This window comes from Neodiprion fabricii, chromosome 5 (genome assembly GCF_021155785.1).
Source record: "Neodiprion fabricii isolate iyNeoFabr1 chromosome 5, iyNeoFabr1.1, whole genome shotgun sequence".
Taxonomy (NCBI): Eukaryota; Metazoa; Arthropoda; class Insecta; order Hymenoptera; family Diprionidae; genus Neodiprion; species Neodiprion fabricii.
The window spans coordinates 33,293,492-33,311,400 of NC_060243.1; the positions used below are offsets into that span (position 1 = coordinate 33,293,492).

The window sequence follows — 17,909 nt, forward strand, 5'->3', positions numbered from 1 at the left end:
GCGCGCAGTTTGCTGACTGCCACTACCATGGATCAAGGGTCGCTTGAACGTGTTACATATCCTAATGATAACGTACTAGCAATCATTCGTAGAACCTTGTAGTAAGACTGCTGCGCTTCGTCAGTAAGCGCATTGAGTCTGGTCGGCGCATCAGAGCAACTGTTGCAATTTCGGTGACGATTCAAGGCTAACCATCGAGCGGCAGAGAAGGATGACGTCAGCCACGACAGCTCGAAGGGCTATTGGTGCAGCCTTCAGGGCCGTCATTCTTGGGGCCCCGGCCTCCGGAAAGGGCACGGTATCATCTCGCATCGTGAAAAGTTTCAACGTCACCCACGTTTCGAGCGGGGATATTTTGCGGCGACACATTATGCAGAAGACGGGTATTGAATATATGGAAACAAACAATAATATCAATCAATAAATAAAAATTCACCCACAGTAAAACGCGACAAGAAAAAGGAAGAGAACGATTTTTCCGGTAGAACAGTCTATTCAACGTTGTTTTCCATCGTTAATTGCTCTTTGAACCATTACGCATCCAAACATACATACATATCCCATACATATACTATTTGTTTTACTTACATAAGCGCATTCATTATTTAGAATTATCGAACTTTTACGATAAGCGCTGATAAATAAGAGTAACGAACATATCAAAACATTATTGTTGAAGATGTCGATAACTGTCACAAGTTTCGTCACAGATTGCATCACTCAGCGTTCGTGAAAATATATATACCTATGAATGCCCCTACCTTACAATACTATTTTTCTGTTTCCTTATATTACGTAACAATAATCAGACTTACCATTGTACACTAATACCAGTTACCAAAATATTCTTGTCGTAACTGTGGTGAAACTATATATAATTATGAGCATACCTAATTGTAAATAAGAACCCATGAAAAGGAAAACGAATTGGTATTGTATTTGCGGCGATGATTAACACTAGATCACTTTCGCGCGGATTCGTCATTCATCCCAAAATACGTATTTGGTGATACACCATGATTATTATGATCTTTTCTAGAATTGGGTTTGGAAGTAAGTAAATACTTAAGCAAAGGCGATCTCGTACCGGATGAAACCATGATTGTCCTGATCGGTAAAGAAGTCGAAAGTCTGGATAAAAAAAATTGGTTACTGGACGGTGAGTATATCAACCAAAAGGCTGCAAAAACATGACCAATGCGACAAATTTTGTCTTCTGAAAGACATCTTCGAAGGCCATGAGACGCATTTTCAAAAATTTAAAGCCATTTGGACGTCTTTTCGCCGTTTTTTGGCTCCGATTTTCGCTGGGAAGTAGCGCGTCAGTGCGCGGGGCCAAGTTGTAGACTATCGTCGCGACGTTGAGCTTTACCCTTCGCAATAACGCCAATGATATATTATTATCTAAGTCAAGACTTGGCACAGGTTTCCCACGAACGGTGGCCCAAGCAGAACGATTACAACAACTATATCCTGTGAATATAGTCATCAATCTCGTCGTACCTCATGATGTTATATTAAAGAGGGTGGAGGGTCGGTGGGTTCACTTACCTAGCGGAAGAGTTTATAATATCGGTTTCAACGAACCAAAAGTGTCGGTGAGTATTATCAAATAACGATGATTGCCGATCGAACACTTCAATTGTTACCGTATTCTGTTTCAATTTCCCGCCATTTTTTTTCTTTCTGCCCTACAGGGAAAAGATGACGTAACTGGAGAACCGTTGGTACAGAGACCGGACGACAAGCGGGAAGTTGTAGAACGACGGTTAAACGATTACGCTAAAAATACTGAACCAGTTATTGAGTATTATAGGAAAACGGGGATCCTTAGTGATTTTCATGGAAGTACTACAGACGAAATGTGGCCGAGCATAAAGGACTACGTAGCAAAATTTACATCTTGATGACTTTTTTTTTATTTATCTGCCAGAGGTGTTTTATATTAATTTATTAATCGTACGAGGTATTAGATAGGCGAATTCAATTTATCAAATTCATATTTGCCATAGCTTTTATGTTTATGGTGTCAATTTTTTTGTAGTAATTATCATCTGTTTGCACTCAACATATCAAAATTTAGGGAAACTAATTGAGTATAAAAGTATAAAACCTATCCACAAAAATATGACAAATAATACTTCAGACTTCAATGCTACACGTCTCAGCTAGCCTGTAATACTATGTAAAAATTTTCACTGTCTCTCATGTTATTATGTACATTGTATAGATTATGAAAATTACGCAATTAAAAGTGCTGGACAATATTTTGAAATGTGTAATTTGGGTTTCCAAATACAACCGAACGGTAATATAAAAATATTTGGAAAAGAACCCACAAACTAATTTGATAAACTCGTTAGCAAACATCTGAATTAGATTTTTCTCTTTCTTCATATCCAATAAAAAATCATAATACACGTTGAGTTCAGAAAAGAACAGTATGGGAAGTTATGTTAAGATCAGAATATAATTATTAGCATCAGACTTCGATTGGGTTAACAACTATTGCATTTCTCTTGGCTTGTTTCGAGTCATCTTCTTCCGGTTGTTGCAGTTCATCCTGACCACGAATTCTGATGTTGTGTTTTTCTTTATACTCGTTTATTTCATGCCCCTTCTTTGCGAGCTGCTCGTTCAGTGCATCTATCACCTTGGCTAACTGAAAAATACAAAGAATTTCAGTAAAGCTATTATTTTTCCTTTATCCAATGTCTTTTATCGCTACGCGGTGGCGACCTAACCTGCTCTTTGTTGGATATTAACGTTGGCGTGATTTCCTGGACTGTACGTTCACACAAAATGCCGCCGATCATTCTGTAGCATTTTCGGGAGGGATCGACATTTTTCAAAGTGTCGATAACGATCCTGAAATAATGCTCTGTCGAATTAATATTCAGGGAATAAATCTGCGTTTATTAGGTTATGTCAAAAATAGTTGACTCGTACTTATGCTCGTTCATCTCCATTTCCATTTCTGACAGCTTATTTGCCATCACCCTCTGCTCGTTACGCAGAGTTTGAAAACCGGCGAATATTTCTTCGTTAGATTTTCCACCTCTGATCGAGGATTTTCCAGCTTTCTTGTCACTCGCCATATTTGGAGATTCGTTCACGCGATTTTTCAGTCTTACTCAGCTCTCTGAACACTTCAAATAATAATGGAGGATCACGGTGCGGACGACCCCTCTCGGTTGAAGCAACGACTTTTTCACGACACATCGATATCTAAGATTTCTCGCTTACCATTTGAACTTGACTTCAACCGATACTGTCCGATTGTCTGGCGCATGCGTGATTCTTTGATGACAATTGGAACTATGGTGCGAGTTATGTAAGGAGTGCTATAAACAGAGATGCGCAGTAACAAAATCACGTAATAAGCTCCCACGTGACGTCACACAATTGTAGTTTAATGTAAATGACGTTAGTGGGGGCACATTCTCAATGGCCGTAGCAGCGGTAGATGCACAAGAGTACACCTTGTATACTTACACCATGTATACGTTTACACTACACTCCAAATTTTTTGTAGAGCAAGCGCATTGAGGCCAAGTTTAGTACCTTTGCCACTGCCTAGACAGCGTGGGTCAACTTATCAAATAGGATCGTTATTTCGGGCTTAGACCCATAGGGAACTTCGGTTCGATTGTAATTTCACTTTTCACATTTCCAAGCATTCTAATTAGTTTCAAAAGTTTGGTCAACCAATCAGAATGCTTGGATGGCGGGAAATGTGAAAAGTGAAACTACTGACATGATCCCAGATACGTGAACGCGCATGGTCACACATATATGGGCTTACCATCTCTACTACCCAATTGTTATCCATGTTATGAATAAAGAAAACCCCAGCAAATCATTTTATGAAAAATTTATTAGCTCAAAAATGTGAGCTAATAATAAATGAGAAAAAATCCGTATTATTAATTTCCATACCCTATATTATGCCACATATGATTATTATAGATACTGAACATTGTAATTTAGTTCATGAAAAAATTCAATTGTCCCATAGTCATTACACACATACCTTTTTTCTTATTTCGAAGTCATTTTGAAATGTGCACCAAAAAGTTGTAGCACAAACTGTTTCAACAAGATATACAATCTGCGGTTTCTTTCACAACCCATTGAATGCTCTTCACAGTTTCTAACTCTAATTGTTTCTGGTGTTTTAAATTCGGTTTTTGTACTGTTTCAGAGTAGGATGATCAGAAATTTTTCGTACCAAGAATCTTGTAAATTATCGTATATATATTGCGTGTGGCTCGATCGTCACTGCTTTTATTAGGGTTCAATTTAGCCGTTTTATTGTAGGCATTTGTACTATTTTCAGTAAGCTTTCAAATAAATAATAATCACACTTTTAGTGGTGTACCCATAAGTATACGATGTATGTACCTGTTGCCTCATTTAAATACATGTGTCACATACACCAAACCATAAACATTTGTTATTGTCTCTGGTTCCCTCTGCAAAGTCTACGACCTTTTGTCCAAACTTGATGGAAGGCAAACACTTTGAAATCCATTGTCTGTGTTGAAGTGACCAGCATCAGTTATATTTCAAATTCAGTATTACTGAAACCTCACCATCATCAGCACCTAATATTGTATTCTTGAATAGTGAACCTATTCTGTAATAGTGTACTCATAATTTTGCTCAGTATATTCTGTTCAACCGATCAATTCCATGAAATTATAAGATTATTACCAAAAATCAATTTTATCGATCAACCCGTTATTGGAGTGATCAAACATTGATTTTAACAGTACTCATTTAGCTGTTTCTTTGTGAAATAAAATTTCAAAACTATGGAAATTATGGCTTCGTCAAGCGATACCCACTTTTCTCTATTTGCAAGTACATACGACTCTATCGAGTCACCGCAGTATATCTCCTTTGCTGATAACATCCCAGAGGCAAAGGATTCATTTTTTGGTAACCATGGTTGTGCCTAGTTTGAGCTACAACGATATTTTACAGTACAGCTGTTACATAAACAATTAATAATATAATCGATATTTTATTTTCCCGTGTAAACTATAAATTCTGCTATTATGTGACGTTAAATCTTATACTTTTTATCTTATATTTACTAAAACGTAGATCGCAGAAATCAAGACCTTTCATCGAAGCAACTGACTAATAAACATTATCAGACACTGCCCACTGACGTTTCGGACGATTTTATAAGGTGAGATGAAAAGTTTGATAAAACATGAATTCGAAAATGTAGTATAGCTATATGCTCATTTTTTTTAGACCGTTAGAAAAGATAGGGCTGAAGAATCCCACCAAAGAACAGGAAAAAATTATCACAAGCACCCCATTTCGCGTTCAAGGTCTAGAGCCTTTCCCATGGAGGGTGAATAGCAAGCCTCAGGCTGCACCAAATGTAAGTTAAGATTATATACTTAATTCAAAAATGGTAAAGTTTGTTGTTTCTTCTATTGCACAGCTCGATAAACAGAAAACCGGTATAAAGATGCAACCCTTTAGCTTTGATGAGCGCAACAAGCAGCTTCAGCAGCGAAAAATTGAGCGTATTAAGACGGTATGTATTCTAGATGTTGAATTTAAGGAGCGATTCTTGATGTTGGAAATTAACCGACATGTATGTCTTGGGTACGTTCTCAGGTGTTACAAGCAGAAAAAGATGCGCGAAAATTTCGAGCTAACCCAGTTCCGAAATTCTTGCAAAAAATATCAATTAACACCAATACAGCTGACATGACTATAAATTCCAATTTAAAACATAAATGTGCTACAGAGAACTCTGATTTAGCACCGCCAAAATTCAGAGCAAGATCACCTAAGGTATCAGTCAGGGGAAATCACAGTTATAATTAATAATCACAAAAGGAAAACTGACTGTGGTGTTCTGTTTGAATCGCATATGTTAAGGTATTAGATTTTTCTCTTTCTTTATATCCAATAAAAAATAATAATACACGTTGAGTTCAGAAAAGAACAGTATGGGAAGTTATGTTAAGATCAGAATATAATTATTAGCATCAGACTTCGATTGGGTTAACAACTATTGCATTTCTCTTGGCTTGTTTCGAGTCATCTTCTTCCGGTTGTTGCAGTTCATCCTGACCACGAATTCTGATGTTGTGTTTTTCTTTATACTCGTTTATTTCATGCCCCTTCTTTGCGAGCTGCTCGTTCAGTGCATCTATCACCTTGGCTAACTGAAAAATACAAAGAATTTCAGTAAAGCTATTATTTTTCCTTTATCCAATGTCTTTTATCGCTACGCGGTGGCGACCTAACCTGCTCTTTGTTGGATATTAACGTTGGCGTGATTTCCTGGACTGTACGTTCACACAAAATGCCGCCGATCATTCTGTAGCATTTTCGGGAGGGATCGACATTTTTCAAAGTGTCGATAACGATCCTGAAATAATGCTCTGTCGAATTAATATTCAGGGAATAAATCTGCGTTTATTAGGTTATGTCAAAAATAGTTGACTCGTACTTATGCTCGTTCATCTCCATTTCCATTTCTGACAGCTTATTTGCCATCACCCTCTGCTCGTTACGCAGAGTTTGAAAACCGGCGAATATTTCTTCGTTAGATTTTCCACCTCTGATCGAGGATTTTCCAGCTTTCTTGTCACTCGACATATTTGGAGATTCGTTCACGCGATTTTTCAGTCTTACTCAGCTCTCTGAACTGCTCTGAACACTTTAAACAATAATGGAGGATCACGGTGCGGACGACCCCTCTCGGTTGAAGCAACGACTTTTTCACGGCACATCGATATCTAAGATTTCTCGCTTACCATTTGAACTTGACTTCAACCGATACTGTCCGATTGTCTGGCGCATGCGTGATTCTTTGATGACAATTGGAACTATGGTGCGAGTTATGTAAGGAGTGCTATAAACAGAGATGCGCAGTAACAAAATCACGTAATAAGCTCCCACGTGACGTCACACAATTGTAGTTAAATGTAAATGACGTTAGTGGGGGCACATTCTCAATGGCCGTAGCAGCGGTAGATGCACAAGAGTACACCTTGTATACTTACACCATGAATACGTTTACACTACACTCCAAATTTTTTGTAGAGCAAGCGCTTTGAGGCCAAGTTTAGTACCTTTGCCACTGCCTAGACAGCGTGGGCCAACTTATCAAATAGGATCGTTATTTCGGGCTTAGACCCATAGGGAACTTCGGTTCGATTGTAATTTCACTTTTCACATTTCCAAGCATTCTAATTAGTTTCAAAAGTTTGGTCAACCAATCAGAATGCTTGGATGGCGGGAAATGTGAGAAATGAAACTACTGATATGATCCGAGATACGTGACGCGCATGGTCACACATATATGGGCTTACCATCTCTACTACCCAATTGTTATCCATGTTATGAATAAAGAAAACCCCAGCAAATCATTTTATGAAAAATTTATTAGCTCAAAAATGTGAGCTAATAATAAATGAGAAAAAATCCGTATTATTAATTTCCATACCCTATATTATGCCACATATGATTATTATAGATACTGAACATTGTAATTTAGTTTATGAAAAAATTCAATTGTCCCATAATCATTACACTCATACCTTTTTTCTTATTTCGAAGTCATTTTGAAATGTCCACCAAAAAGTTGTAGCACAAACTGTTTCAGCAAGATATACAATCAATGCGGTTTCTTTCACAACCCATTGAATGCTCTTCACAGTTTCTAACTCTAATTGTTTCTGGTGTTTTGAATTCGGTTTTGTACTGTTTCAGAGTAGGATGATCAGAAATTTTTCGTACCAAAAATCTTGTAAATTATCGTATGTATATTGCGTGTGGCTCGATCGTCACTGCTTTTATTAGGGTTCAATTTAGCCGTTTTATTGTAGGCATTTGTACTATTTTCAGTAAGCTTTCAGATAAATATTAATCACACTTTTAGTAGTGTACCCATAAGTATACGATGTACCTGTTGCCTCATTTAAATACATGTGTCACACACACCAAACCATAAACATTTGTTATTGTCTCTGGTTCCCTCTGCAAAGTCTACGACCTTTTGTCCAGACTTGATGGAAGGCAAACACTTTGAAATCCATTGTCTGTGTTGAAGTGACCAGCATCAGTTATATTTCAAATTTAGTATTACTGAATCCTCACCATCATCAGCACCTAATATTGTATTCTTGAATAGTGAACCTATTCTGTAATAGTGTACTCATAATTTTGCTCAGTATATTCTGTTCAACCGATCAATTCTATGAAATTATAAGATTATTGCCAAAAATCAATTTTATCGATCAACCCGTTATTGGAGTAATCAATCATTGATTTTAACAGTACTCATTTAGCTGTTTCTTTGTGAAACAAAATTTCAAGACTATGGAAATTATGGCTTCGTCAAGCGATACCCACTTTTCTCTATTTGCAAGCACTTACGACTCTATCGAGTCACCGCAGTATATCTCCTTTGCTGATAACATCCCAGAGGCAAAGGATTCATTTTTTGGTAACCATGGTTGTGCCTAGTTTGAGCTACAACGATATTTTACAGTACAGCTGTTACATAAACAAATAATAATATAATCAATGTTTTATTTTCCCGTGTAAACTATAAATTCTGCTATTATGTGACGTTAAATCTTATACTTTTTATCTTATATTTACTAAAACGTAGATCGCAGAAATCAAGACCTTTCATCGAAGCAACTGACTAATAAACATTATCAGACACTGCCCAATGACGTTTCGGACGATTTTATAAGGTGAGATGAAAAGTTTGATTAAACATGAATTCGAAAATGTAGTATAGCTATATGCTCATTTTTTTTAGACCGTTAGAAAAGATAGGGCTGAAGAATCCCACCAAAGAACAGGAAAAAATTATCACAAGCACCCCATTTCGCGTTCAAGGTCTCGAGCCTTTCCCATGGAGGGTGAATAGCAAGCCTCAGGCTGCACCAAATGTAAGTTAAGATTATATACTTAATTCAAAAATGGTAAAGTTCGTTGTTTCTTCTATTGCACAGCTCGATAAACAGAAAACCGGTATAAAGATGCAACCTTTTAGCTTTGATGAGCGCAACAAGCAGCTTCAGCAGCGAAAAATTGAGCGTATTAAGACGGTATGTATTCTAGATGTTGAATTTAAGGAGCGATTCTTGATGTTGGAAATTAACCGACATGTATGTCTTGGGTACGTTCTCAGGTGTTACAAGCAGAAAAAGATGCGCGAAAATTTCGAGCTAACCCAGTTCCGAAATTCTTGCAAAAAATATCAATTAATACCAATACAACTGACATGACTATAAATTCCAAATTAAAACATAAATGTGCTACGGAGAACTCGGATTCAGCACCGCCAAAATTCAGAGCAAGATCACCTAAGGTATCAGTCAGGGGAAATCATAGTTATAAATAATAATCACAAAAGGAAAACTGACTGTGGTGTACTGTTTGAATCGTATATGTTAAGGTCCTGCGGCGACCTCCCTTCAAACCGATAGTGCCAAAGCAACCTCTAATGCTGCCATCATCGCCCATTCTCAATTCTGAACAAAGAGCAAAAGAAAGAAAGATTTTTGACAATTATTTGAAGAATAAGGAGCAGCTAGAAGCAGAGCTGAAACAATTGGTAAGTCAAAAAATCATTTGACTGTTGCATGGTAAGATTTTTCTAAAAAGTAGTAAAAACACTGCTAATCAGAATTTCAAAGAGATGTGTTCATTACTTTGCATTTTGTGATTTGAAGAAGGAAGCTGCGCTGAAAAAACGGGAGGAAGAAGAGATCCTAAAAATGAGGAAGAAAATGGTGCCAAAAGCTCAGCCGATTCGATATTTTAAAAGTGTACAAGTAGCCCAGGTAGCTAAGCGTCCTCTGACTGAGCCAATCACTCCGGCCGTAATTAAACGACAGCGGCGCTAACTGTTCTACAATTTTTTTTCTTTGCATTATTAATTATTTGTAATTAACATAATAATAAAGACTACTGTACCTAATATCCTAGTGTAATCATAATATATAATAATAATAAATATTACGTAAATCTTGGATCAATTCTTCATAACAGTAAGATTAACGTTTAGTTGTACAAGTCACCAACCTTCTTCCTAGCATTCTTCTTTGGTGACTCGTTAACCACAGATACCTCCAAGAATATCAGCGATAACTTGGTAAATTGTCGTCATTTTTTAATAATTATGCACAACGAAATAAAACATTTGAGGGTAACCAGTTTTATTGTCGTTCAACCTGTCTTCAATAAGATTCTTCAATATATTGACCGGTATTTAATTACGAGTATACGGTTTTACGAACGGAATGACAAACACTAAGGTAGTTTACCCGACGTGTAGAAAGCGAAAAAAAAAAGTGGTAATACTGTTAATTTTCCGTGTTGATTTTGCTTTTTTTGTGTTCCTACTGGGCCATCGAGATCTAGGTAGTAAATATATAATCAAAAAGTTTCACAGTAAATAATTCCTCCACTGATCTATGCCTGGATTGCCGATTTTTGTTACTACTTAAATCTACAAAACTGATAAGCATATACTTATCTAGCAATAAAAGTATGTATGTTTAAGTGAATAGTATATACTAGCTGTATAAAAATAATTATGAAATAAATTAAACTCGATGGTTTTTGAGCTTCTCAGAGAGACAATACCTATAATATCCAAGCAATGAAATATAACTGCCAAATATTCTGTACGATGATATTACTACTAATAATACTTTGCGGACCATTCGAGTAAAAATTAAGAAACAAAACGATCACCGGCGTAGAAAATGAGGTGCCAATGGATCATGTCTAAACTAAAAAGTTTGATATGTATGAGATGCATACAATAGTTTAAATTAACATAGCTTTATCGTTATGATATTTACTTGATACACGTTTGTAGGGCTTCTCAAAGCACTGCTATATCACAAATGAAATTTCTCACGAGGTATAAGTTTATTCAGAGAAGGCATAACGCTCTCTTGAAATATCTAAAAACAGGTAAAATTAAACTGGGCTCTGTAAGACGTCACTGTATCAAAGGCAATCGTTATCATCATCACATGCAAATTGTGTTACTTGAATACTGATATAGAATACATTCACCAGTCCTTTGAAAATACATTGTATTATTAAGGTATGAATACCCGTTTCAATATCATATGGCTTGTTACACCGTTTAAATTAGGAACATAAGTGGACTACTTCAGAGTGTCGTTTTAAAAGTATTGGCAATTTTCGCAATGACTCGTCACCATAATCTACGAAGTATACGTAACGTCGCAGTAAAATAATATCAATATAGTATACATATATACATACGATCATATAACAACATGTAGTAATAACTCAAGTTATATCATATCTCTGTGCATATGCATGTATATACATAATATACACATATACATATACACATATATATACACATATATACACACTTGGAAAATTTAACGTTAAGCTGCACCTACATCTCACTTCATAAAAATTTGTTTCAGGCCAAGAATATGTAATTCTTATTATAATTTAAGTCATTCAGATGTTTTCTCTAGAATCCAGTAGTTTTCAGTTGGATTCAAGTTGTCTACAACTTGAGTTTGTATTTTTCACAATGATTCAACTTTCAATCTATTAATAAAATCCCACCTGAATCTACAGTCAGTGTAACAACAATCTTGTTTATATTAATATCCTCAGCCTTGAGATCACGGCCAACAAAGACTCGATACATTAATTATATTTATCCGTTAGGTACATCGATGTTTTTTCCGCAACATCTTTACCATCACATACGTATACACAATTAGCATTACACGATACAATCACCAATTTTTTTATCAGCTGTCCATCAATTCGTTCACGACATTGAATCATCAGTAAGCTTTAATACTTTAGGTAGACTCTTATTTACTTACCATTTGAACAGCAGAAGATTGCAGAATTCAGAAAGACACATATACACCTCTTAGTCGAGTTCGTTGTTCGGTTTTCGCTTGTTATTTCTACCTGTCGAGGGACCCGATTGCGAAGGCTCGAGATACAACAGAGTCGAGGATGGAGAAGGTGGCAACGATGAAGATGGCGGTCCTCTCCCAGCAAGGACTTCCAGCTCGCCACAATGAAACTGGCAAACGGTGCTCGACGTGCTAAGTGTAGATTCCGACAGCATCCCTCGGCCTTTTTTGCGCTCCCTTTCCCGTTCACGCTCTCGCTCCCTGTTTTGTTTCCTGGTCTGTTCCTTGGCTTTACGGTTCCCCATGACGCCAGTCGTAGTCTCTTCTGTCTCCTTACGAAACCTTGAACGGAACCAGGATGCCGAAAATCTGGAAAAACATTTTTATCTCCAGAAGATCAAATTCGATAGTACCTCGCACCTTTTCAGATTTCACCGACGAGATTCACGTACCTCGGATACTGGTACTGGGCAAAGCCTTGCGACGGTCCAATTACAGCCAGAATTGGGCAGAGAAATAGGGTAGCGTAAGTCCAGCTCACAGTCATTACGACGACGAGAAAAAATCCGATTTGTATGTAAGCCAAGACTTGCGACGGAAGCATAAGTGCGCCAGCAGCTCCACTAGTCACAGCTGCCATGAGCGTTGGTCCTCCCATTTGCTCGAGTGCTGTTTTGACCCGATCAACTCTATCCTCGGAGGTGGAAGCTCTGTAGCTGACGCTATAGTGCAGACTGAAGTCAACCGCGAGACCTGCGTGGAATGAATTCAGGGTAAAATGGGGAAAAGGAAACTGGCTCCAAAAACGTAATGAGATGATTAAAGTTTTGTTCACCAATTGCTGTGGACACCGCAACACTTTCGAGAACGTTCAACCTCCACCCAGCCAGAATAAGATATGCGACTGTGACGACTATCGCCGCTCCAATTGCAACAATCGCGTACAAACTGACCAGAATATTGAGCGTGACTAGCGCTAGCACCACCAATGCTAAGATCATCGATACTCCCATAGCCCATAGCGTACCCTCGTAAAGAGTGCGTTGAAGTTCGTAAAATTCTAGTCTACTGATGAACCAACCACCTCGCATTCCGGATGGTGCCTTCAGCAGTTGCTCCTTCATCCAGCTTTCAACCTGTGAATAAATAATGATGCCAGAATATGAGTGGACAATCCTTGTCGTCGCATGTTTCAGTATTTTTCTCTTCTTTTTACTTCTAGTTTGATTAAGCTTTACCTGACGGTAAAATTGATCCATTTCTGTGAATGAGAGACTGTACGTGAAATTGCTGTCATATTCGATGATCAGGGCCTTGATTTTGGGTTGAGGCCGTTGGGTGTTATTCAAAGTGAGGTGTACGTCTTCTTTGAGGAACTTCAGTCCTGCCAAAGTGGAAGATTCCCCTCCCCAAAGGTAAGAGGGTGTGCGATATAAATCAGCGTTTGCTTCAGCTGCGCAATGTTCCAAGACAGATGGTGAGTAGGGAAAAGTACTGTTCTCGCAGCACGGGGCTCGATCTATTTGGAGATCTATGGGGTCCACACAACGCCGCTGCATGAAAGCCTTTAGCGATTCGATAAAGCAGTTTGGGAGTAAGGGACCCAAAGTACTTCGATAAAACGGCTGCATTCTGAGACTACGACAGAATTGCAGCAGCCAGAGCTGCGACTTCTTACTCGACACGTCAAAGGTCTCATCCCATTCCAATGTTCCTCTTGCTCCTGGATCCAAGTAGTTCCCATTATCCACCGGTTTCACTCCCCACACAAATCTCAATGGCAAAACTTCGCCGCCGTCTCCCTGAGGATTGCAATACTGATAGTTAGATAAAACTTGCTGTTAATTTTCAAACAAACTGAAATCATGTCATGATATTTGCTTACCAGTTCTAGCTTTTCGAACCAGAAGCGTTGCGAGAAAACCAAGTCATACTTTTCGAAGAGGTGAGAACTATCGAACAGTTGGAAATCAGGGGAATCTGGCAGCTGTAGGCCTGGATATCGGAAGACAACTAGACTGGCAGCAACAGCTGTGGATCCGCAAATCACTAGCCACAACCATCTGAACTCGATAGCGATTCTGGAAAGTACTTTGCCAAAATCAGTGGCTACTTTGCCAAGGAAAAGCCTGAGGGGGCGGTAGATTTTCCTCACAATGAAATTGGCTGGCGATAATAAGGTGAGGTGACAGTGTTCGGAGACAACAACGCTTGCCGGTAACCAGGTCACCATCAAAAGGAAATTGGCTATCACGGTCATTCCAGAAAATAAACTGAAGCAATTTATGGCCGTAACGTTGCTGACTATAGAGGCAAAAAAAGCAACTGCTGTAGTCAGTGAGGTGACCAGCATAGACGGAACGGCATGCTTCATCGTTTCTTGGACCAGACTGACCAGTCCACCGCCAGTCAATTTCTTCTGCTTCCCGCATTCCCATACTTTGCAATAAATGAAGGCATCGTCGGCCCCAATTCCTGAAAACATTGTGTGTATTTACAATCTGAATGGCTGAAGAATCCCATTTAGGTTACAATATTGCTTGATGTTTGAGATAGAATTCTTACCAACAGCGACAACAATAGCCAGCAAATTCATGAATGGGAAGAAATTTATTCGGAGAACGAGAGTATAAAAGGCGTACGATATGCCCAGACTGAAGAGAACGGCAAGTATGGTTGTTACCGTTAGTATAATTGAGCTGGTATACGCCCATATGCAAACTGTGACGAATGCGAAGCCTGCGAGAAGCAGACAAGAATCTGAAATCAAAAGGCGATCAAAGAGCGTGCTCTTCAGCCCCAGCTGCATTCCCTGTACTTTGAATTTGCCGTAAGTTAATTCGTCCTCGTTTAGTCCGCGATAAAAGTCAAGAGTGGCAGAACTGGCAGCCATTGGTAAGAAAAGCATGGCGGAATTTAGAGTTGTGTTCAGTTTAGGTGACGTGGTTCCATTCTGAAAATGAAAGTGAAAGACGCAGTGAAAGATACCAATAGTAGTGCACTTTCAAGGAAAAGTATACGACGAGATACTTACGTAAGAGGGTATAAACTCGGTATCAAGAAGATAATAGAGTAGATGATACGGAGCATTGTGCAAATAGCAATCGGGGGTCACATGCCTTCGGCAATCGGGGTCGTCAGCGCAGTCTGGAGTAAGCTGAAGGTTGTGATAAAAATGAGCACACCTATTCAGCAAGAGTTTTACTCTGTTCAAATCACTTTCTGTAACACCCAGACAAGAGGTTCTGTTCGACAGTAAAGCCACGTAGTTTGCTGGTGACCAGCTTCGGCAGCATTTTTTTTCTGTATCACCGTGCTGGCTTTGGAGTTGAATTTGACACAAGGCTGGAAATTCGTTGTTGGCGCGAAGCGCAGCGTCAATGTGACATTGAGCCAGTATTCCTTCCAGAGACCATAAGTTTTCGGTACCAGAAACAGATCTGAGGACAATACGAGCATAGGCTGCGGTCGGGGAATTACAAAAGAAACCGTCGCTATCAAAGTGGGCGTGATTCCTTATAGTCTCTGGATTCTCCAAACGGAAACTCTGATTTTCTTTCAACTCCATCAGCTCTGTCCATTTGTCTTTTTTCACACCTTCCTCCTCCGTATCTGTATTTTTTTTATTCTTCCCATATTTTTTACCCTTTCTTTTACCCTTTTTACGATTCTTCTTATCCACAGTTATCTGGGTAGTTGTGTTGTGAGTCATCAAACTAGTTTCATTCTATTAACAAGATAATACTTTGTTACTTCTTCACGTGCATCAATAATAACAATGATAAGATAGTAATAACTTACTAGGCTCATTGATTGCAAAATATGATGATAATATTCCAGAGGGTTTGCAATGAGACTTCCTCGAGGCCTAATTGCTTCTATCAAATTTTGCCATGTTGTTAATCTCGATGCCAAGACTGTTCCTCGAGCTTCGAAACCCTGTGAAGTTTATTATTATGTTAATAAACTAGTATTTACTGAATTTATTGAAATATACCATAATTTCTATGACTTATACTTGACGAAAATTGCACTGCTGACCAGGTAATTTCCCGCGCGATTGATGTTTAAAAAAATGCCGTCTATTTATTAAACTATCAATTCAACCAAAAAAAAAAATGAAAATTGGAAATTCGAATTCGTGACCATTGCGAATGAGCATAAAACTAACGATGAAGCACGAAATCCGGCTAGTTACATTCTATAAAATGAAAAAGGTTTAAAGTAAATTATGAAATCTTCAATACATTCATCAATCTATAATATAAGCAATCTAGTAAATACATTATTCATGGTTCAAGAAAAAGTGCATTGAAATTGTAATCATGGGATTCCCCTGTTGCATATGAAAGCTTGGCCACACATATAAATAGACAATGATTATATAAATAATTGTACGCGATGAGATTGATTATTTATCCGGAAAAGAACTTGTTATACTTACTAATTGCGGGTCGGAAAAGTCCGGGAATTTTTTAGTAGTTAACGGGACTATCAAACAAGTTGAAGAGAAGACGAAAACAGCGGCAAGAATAGCGTAGGGATGATAAGCCACGACACGGGAAAACCACCATATTTCCATGATTGTACGTAAGAATATTTCCTTTCGAGTTACGCTTCAAGTTTAATGTTATTGTTATTTAGTTTTCTACGCACTATATAATAAAGGGCTAATGGAAAATTGAGCAAATATCGTGTATATGTAGGTACAATACCGATAGCACGCCGTTGAGATTAAGACAATTGAAATTTGGCATCAATCTGTAATATACAGTTAAAATTTGATTTCTTAATTTTAAATATAACAATTGTTGCGCTCTAGCAGAAAACAAAGCCAACGCAATCTTAATTACAATTAATATCTGGGTTCAGGACATTAGTTAAAACACCGTTCGCGATGTACACTGAGAATTTCCAATAATCGCGACGACCTTTCCAGAGAGGCAGAGATTTGGTAATTTTTATTATCATTGCCGATGCGGTTAATTTTTTGACCGTCAAGACCCCCGAGTTTACATTTGTATTTGAAATTTGGATTATACACTGTATATAGGCGTGGAATGAGTGTTTTGTTTATACTGACAGAGACCAATAAATTCGAGGTTAAAGCGTCATTTCTACTATTAAGCTACTGTCGGGATTAACGGACGCATGCGCGTTTTTCTCTCTGTTGTCCCGGCTTTTGAGACGCTGGGAGAATTGGGAAAAATCGACACGCGCACTGATGTCCTACAATGCGCAGAAAACCAGGCTACGAAATTACAAAAATCCACTTCATAACGGTAATAAAGCACTTGAGGTAACGGTAGACAAATTTAATCATTTTTGCGCAACTCGATTATAACAAATACCTTCAACTTTCGTTTGCGCGTTTTTGTATTTCCACGTAAACGAAAATAAAATTCGGAATTCTGATACTTCATTATCCGCTCTTTGAATATAGCTTTGCAGCAGTGATCGTTAAAACTCGAAGTTTTTGGTTGCACTTCCATATTAGTTTTATAAAGACTAAATACATTGGAAACTAAGGTACAGGGTTTGTCGTAAAGGCTATATAACTACAAGTCCGATCTTTATTGAGAAAATTACATTTTACAGGAAACCGAATATTTTGTTTATTTTTACGGTACTATCGGAAAAAGTAGACGCAAATACATTGGTTACATTTTGTAGTTCAACCCAAAAAAATTGTGCAGTTTGTTTTTTCGGCTTAGGCGCTGCTGGGCTATAACGTTACGAGCGTGACAATAAAAGATCAGAAATAAATTTAAAACTAAAAATATCAGCGGCCTAAATGATTATATAAAAACAAGCACGATGCCGTTTCAACTTGAAATCAACTTCAATGGCTGCAACTTGATACTGCAAACGAAAACTATCTGTAATCCTCGTGATTGCAACTTAATTTGAACGGACATCCTGTGGGCAGCAGTACTTATAAATCGGATAGATTATACTTTTTAGAATTGGTGTGTC

General features: G+C 38.0%; 5 protein-coding genes across 7 annotated transcripts; 2 read left to right on the top strand and 3 right to left on the bottom strand.

The window, feature by feature from the left end:
- LOC124183720 (GTP:AMP phosphotransferase AK3, mitochondrial) lies at positions 1 to 2,267 on the top strand. Its single transcript, XM_046572592.1, has 4 exons — positions 1 to 383; positions 1,040 to 1,159; positions 1,426 to 1,598; positions 1,698 to 2,267. Exons 1-4 carry the CDS (start codon positions 212 to 214, stop codon positions 1,905 to 1,907), a joined length of 675 nt encoding a protein of 224 aa, XP_046428548.1. The 5' UTR covers positions 1 to 211; the 3' UTR covers positions 1,908 to 2,267.
- A 184-nt stretch (positions 2,268 to 2,451) lies between these two features.
- Positions 2,452 to 3,184, bottom strand: LOC124183721 (prefoldin subunit 2-like). Its single transcript, XM_046572593.1, has 3 exons — positions 2,950 to 3,184; positions 2,745 to 2,868; positions 2,452 to 2,662 (listed from the first exon to the last, which is right to left on the bottom strand). The coding sequence occupies exons 1-3, from the start codon at positions 3,096 to 3,098 to the stop codon at positions 2,483 to 2,485; spliced, it is 453 nt and encodes a 150-aa protein (XP_046428549.1). The 5' UTR covers positions 3,099 to 3,184; the 3' UTR covers positions 2,452 to 2,482.
- A 1,631-nt stretch (positions 3,185 to 4,815) lies between these two features.
- LOC124183719 (targeting protein for Xklp2 homolog) lies at positions 4,816 to 10,577 on the top strand. 3 transcript variants are annotated; one of them, XM_046572590.1, is made up of 8 exons: positions 7,997 to 8,488; positions 8,657 to 8,744; positions 8,813 to 8,945; positions 9,009 to 9,104; positions 9,188 to 9,367; positions 9,455 to 9,613; positions 9,732 to 9,910; positions 9,988 to 10,577. In XM_046572590.1, the coding sequence occupies exons 1-7, from the start codon at positions 8,362 to 8,364 to the stop codon at positions 9,903 to 9,905; spliced, it is 957 nt and encodes a 318-aa protein (XP_046428546.1). In that variant the 5' UTR covers positions 7,997 to 8,361; the 3' UTR covers positions 9,906 to 9,910; positions 9,988 to 10,577. The 3 variants fall into 3 exon arrangements, with proteins under 3 accessions (XP_046428547.1, XP_046428546.1, XP_046428545.1); XM_046572591.1 differs by lacking the exons at positions 7,997 to 8,488; positions 8,657 to 8,744; positions 8,813 to 8,945; positions 9,009 to 9,104; positions 9,188 to 9,367 and adding exons at positions 4,816 to 4,944; positions 5,113 to 5,200; positions 5,269 to 5,401; positions 5,465 to 5,560; positions 5,644 to 5,823 and having other exon boundaries at positions 9,732 to 10,577; XM_046572589.1 differs by having other exon boundaries at positions 9,732 to 10,577.
- Positions 5,990 to 6,651, bottom strand: LOC124183722 (prefoldin subunit 2-like). The gene is made up of 3 exons (XM_046572595.1): positions 6,488 to 6,651; positions 6,283 to 6,406; positions 5,990 to 6,200 (listed from the first exon to the last, which is right to left on the bottom strand). The coding sequence occupies exons 1-3, from the start codon at positions 6,634 to 6,636 to the stop codon at positions 6,021 to 6,023; spliced, it is 453 nt and encodes a 150-aa protein (XP_046428551.1). The 5' UTR covers positions 6,637 to 6,651; the 3' UTR covers positions 5,990 to 6,020.
- A 255-nt stretch (positions 10,578 to 10,832) lies between the features above and the next one.
- On the bottom strand, positions 10,833 to 17,088 carry LOC124183716 (protein dispatched). The gene is made up of 9 exons (XM_046572585.1): positions 16,378 to 17,088; positions 15,735 to 15,872; positions 14,968 to 15,660; positions 14,499 to 14,886; positions 13,819 to 14,408; positions 13,172 to 13,735; positions 12,769 to 13,069; positions 12,386 to 12,686; positions 10,833 to 12,302 (listed from the first exon to the last, which is right to left on the bottom strand). Exons 1-9 carry the CDS (start codon positions 16,513 to 16,515, stop codon positions 11,945 to 11,947), a joined length of 3,471 nt encoding a protein of 1,156 aa, XP_046428541.1. The 5' UTR covers positions 16,516 to 17,088; the 3' UTR covers positions 10,833 to 11,944.
- Positions 17,089 to 17,909: the final 821 nt, after the last annotated feature.